The sequence below is a fragment of the Papio anubis genome, unplaced genomic scaffold (genome assembly GCF_008728515.1).
Source record: "Papio anubis isolate 15944 unplaced genomic scaffold, Panubis1.0 scaffold1076, whole genome shotgun sequence".
NCBI lineage: Eukaryota > Metazoa > Chordata > Mammalia > Primates > Cercopithecidae > Papio > Papio anubis.
In genome coordinates this window covers 3,112-6,965 of record NW_022159883.1, presented here as the reverse complement: position 1 = coordinate 6,965, position 3,854 = coordinate 3,112, and the positions used below count along the sequence as shown (strand labels likewise).

Here is a 3,854-nt window from a genome sequence, read left to right as displayed (position 1 = left end):
ATGATATCCTTGTTATGATTATATAAAGGTTATGCATTTTCTGGAAGCACATAAATGAAGGGGAAGTGCCCTTCCATCACATTATATCAGGGGGTGGGTAATATTCACATGCCATAACTGGTGACAATAACCTTGATCACCTGGTGAAGATTGTCTGCCAGATTTCTCCACTGTAATTTTTTTCCTTTTTTCTTAGTCTTTTCTTTGGAATCCAGTCACTAAGTCTAGCTACACACACTTGGAGAGGGGAATTACGCTTCACCTTCAGGAAGGAAGAGACTATACTCATATTATCAGCAATTCTTCTGTAAAGCTGTGTCTCTTCTGCCCTTGATCCATGTGTTGGCTTATTCCTGCATTTCTGTCTTCTTTTGTATTAGTCGGGTATTTTCTATTATACTATTTTATGTCCTTTTCAGATTAAGTCCAAAATTATACATTTTCCTTTGAGTTGTTGCCCTACAAATTACAATATTTGTTGTTGCTACAATTTTTTTCTAATACTTTCTCTAACAATAGAAAAGACATGTTAGAGTCTAAACCCAACTATCTTCCAACCTGTCTTTTGTGCTGTTTTTGTCATATATTTTACATTACAGTATCTCAATAGGTCATTATTGTTCTTTAAATATAACAATTTTTTTTTAGTTCTAAGCAGAATCACTTTTTCTACCTTTTGCTCCCAACCTCATTAAACGGAAAAGAATTGCATAAGTGTTTGAAAAACCGCTTCTGAAAGCATCTAGCAGATTTAGCAGAGGCCCATGTTAAAATATCAATAACATTCAAAAGTTTGTAAAGAACTAATTTTGAGTAACAAATTGGTCAGTCTGAAAAACGTCTACATGTTATACAAAATTAGAATTATCAAAGTGATTGGGGGTAGTGTGTACTTTCTAAAAGCATGAGATAGTCCGTTTTGAGTAAGAGAAATATAAGGGAAATGCCAGCTAGAAGCAGGCACAGATTTAGACAGAACCTGCAGTCTAACTGTGTAACACCTTGGCAGCCTGGGAAGAACTAAAGGTCAAGAAGAGGTTTTGGAAAAACCACATAAGCACTTTTTTCATAAAACTTATTATCATATCATTTGTAAAAATGAAACAGTAATGGTAACTTCTTTCCAAGGCAAAGAGAAACTCTGCAGAATGGACATTAAACAAGGCATTATGCCTTACAATCGAGACATAGAATGTCCAAGGGAAACTTCAGCATAAAAATGCTGAACATATAATGTGAGATAATTTCAATACATAACAACTGACACTCTTTTTTAAAAAAAGTATAAAAATATAGATGTGCACGTACATTCCCTTACCCTAACAGTGATCCACTCATTGCTTACATTCCAAACCCCACCCTCCAATTCCCCAACCTATCATTTATCAAGGTGCCTGACACATTATGGTCTCCCACTAAATAGTAGTTTAATGACACATTTAAAACCCATCATATTCCAATTAAATAATCAGGACTGAGCTATGTTTGATGAAACACACTCATAACTTTAAATAACAACATGTAAAATATTAAAATACAAGCTTTCATAAATAAATAAGTACATAAATAAGTAGAACCCTCATAAGAAATAGTCAAACACATTAAGTCCTATCCAGGTGTCCCTAGAAAGCAGCTGTTCTCTTTTTCATTTTCAGCTCTGGTAAGGGCAGGGACCATCCTGCAGGAAGTGTCAATGTCAGGCTGATAAGCTTCTTACTTCACTCCTGTCAGTCGGTGCTCCCCCTGTGATGAGAAAAGGGTTACTGTTGCAGGTGCTAAGGAAGGCTACTCTTCTGTCACTCTGGTGGCTGAAGTTGCTTAGAGGGATGTCCCCATGCAGACTCTCGCCCAGCCCTCCACTCAGGGAAGGTCCGCCTGTACCCACTGCCCTCTATTCAGGAGTGCAGAAAACTCACACTCCTGAATGCTACTTTTTTTTTTTTTTTTTTTTTTTTTTTTTCTAAGAAAGAGGTGGCTGTGGACTCAACTAGATTCTTGGTTTGAAAAGCCAAAACATATTGGTCACTGATTGTCACATTGGGTTAGAAATTTCCATTCATGATCTCCCTTAAGCTGCACACAACCCTATGAAATAACTATCATTATCTACCCTATTTTGCTAAAGCTCAAAGAGATTAAATAAGGTTGACAGGGCTCCTAGCCTTGAACTCACTGGGGGTGTCACTGCAAAGTTTCTGCTCTTCACCAAGAAGGCTGAGAGGCCAGAAGTGCCCAAATCCAGACATTGCATTTTTCAGGTCAGAAACCCATTAGGGACTGACATAAACATCCTCTCAAAACAGGCAGGGGGCATTTTAGCATTGTCAAATCTACTTGGTATTCTAGAAAGGCACATTTACCCTCACTTATTTCAGTAGGCGTTAGGCCTGGGAATGGAGGGCACTGAAACACGGAAATATCCTCTGGCATCAGAGCAGACTAGTAACCTTAATGGCAACTTTAATTGTGAAAATAATAATTACAATTTCTAGTCCTTCAGCTAACTCCTGATTTCCCTCATTTTATTTTTAGAGAACAGATGCCAGTATTTCTGACCAACGGCTCCTGTCGCCTGTGTACATGGAAATTACAACTCACTTGTTCAGTATCTTTTCGATGATTTTCTGAACCATGGGGGATGCGGGGTTGAGACAAGCTTTCTGCCCATTCTTGAGTGTGGCTCTGCAGAGAGAAGGGAATTCCATGAGGCAGGAGGTCGGGCTGGGCACAGGGTTTGGAGCAGCGGGAGAGTCGGGGACCCCGGCGGTGACAGCGGCAGCGCGGGGAGGGACTTACATGACTTCGGTTTCTGCGCAGTGGGGTCCTGGGGCCTTCACAATCACACTTTGGATGTTCTTGGGGTGAATTCCCTGCAGGGTCTGCAAGCACTGGCAGCGCAGTTCAGTGGCCACGGGCGCTCCTAGGGAAGAACAGACTCGCTGATTGAGCGGGGCTGTCGGCGCGGGGCGCCCACCCCAGCAGCGTCGGACCCGGGGACCCCAGGACGAGGGAACCCACCTGCTGCGCGCTGTCCAGAGGCCACCAGGAGCAGGAGCAGCAGCGCCACCCGCAGGAGCCGGGGATTGCTGGGGGCTGCGGAGAGCGCGGCGCGGGCCATGGGGCTCAGCAGACGGATCGGGAGGCCGTGCGAGAAGCGGGAGAGCTGGCGGGGAGGTGCCTGCGACCCGGGCTCTGTGGCTTCCCCAGATCGGCGAACCCTTTTTATGCATGCTTGAGACTGGAAAGCCCGAAGCGGCCGGGTCAGGGAAATTCCCGGAGCTCCAAATCGATCCCGAGTCCGGAAGGAAGGCGACGGTCCCGCCCCCTTGGTGGAGTGTGGAATGGGTGGGGAGGGGGGGCCACTGGTGTTGCCGGCGCGTCGCCCTCCAGAGTAACTCAAGTGGTCTCTGTGAATCTGTGATATTCACTTTCTGCCCCAAATTCTCGGAGGGGCAGTGAGGAAACCTCGCTGGAGACACAGCCTGTGAGGGGGACCTTAGCTCTCTGATGACCCCTGCTTATGGGGTAGGGTTGGAGGAAAGAGCTGGGGGGACCTGTGAGAACCAGGACAGGAAAGGCACGACTTCTTTAGAGGAAGAGAGCTTTGTCTCCTCAGTTATCAGATGTGCTGGGGACCCGGAGATAGGCGAGTTTTACCTCAGCTATCCTCTCTCCGTATAGTGTATCCTCTATGTTAACCTCCCTGTCTCTGCCTCTCTCATTTTCGGTTTAGCGTATTTCATGTACATCTAACATCAGTGCTCTCTGTGAAAGTACAGTCATCATCTCAGATTCCAGAGAAGAATGTTCTGCTTGTTCCCTTTTTGCATATTCTCTAATCACACTTAGAACAT

At 44.5% G+C, this 3,854-nt stretch overlaps 1 protein-coding gene across 1 annotated transcript; it reads right to left on the bottom strand.

Annotated features, from left to right (window-relative positions):
* Window positions 1-1,061: 1,061 nt before the first annotated feature.
* On the bottom strand, window positions 1,062-3,309 carry LOC103884403 (growth-regulated alpha protein). The gene is made up of 4 exons (XM_009206947.2): window positions 3,019-3,309; window positions 2,797-2,920; window positions 2,599-2,682; window positions 1,062-1,743 (listed from the first exon to the last, which is right to left on the bottom strand). The coding sequence occupies exons 1-4, from the start codon at window positions 3,116-3,118 to the stop codon at window positions 1,728-1,730; spliced, it is 324 nt and encodes a 107-aa protein (XP_009205211.2). The 5' UTR covers window positions 3,119-3,309; the 3' UTR covers window positions 1,062-1,727.
* Between the last annotated feature and the right edge of the window lie 545 nt (window positions 3,310-3,854).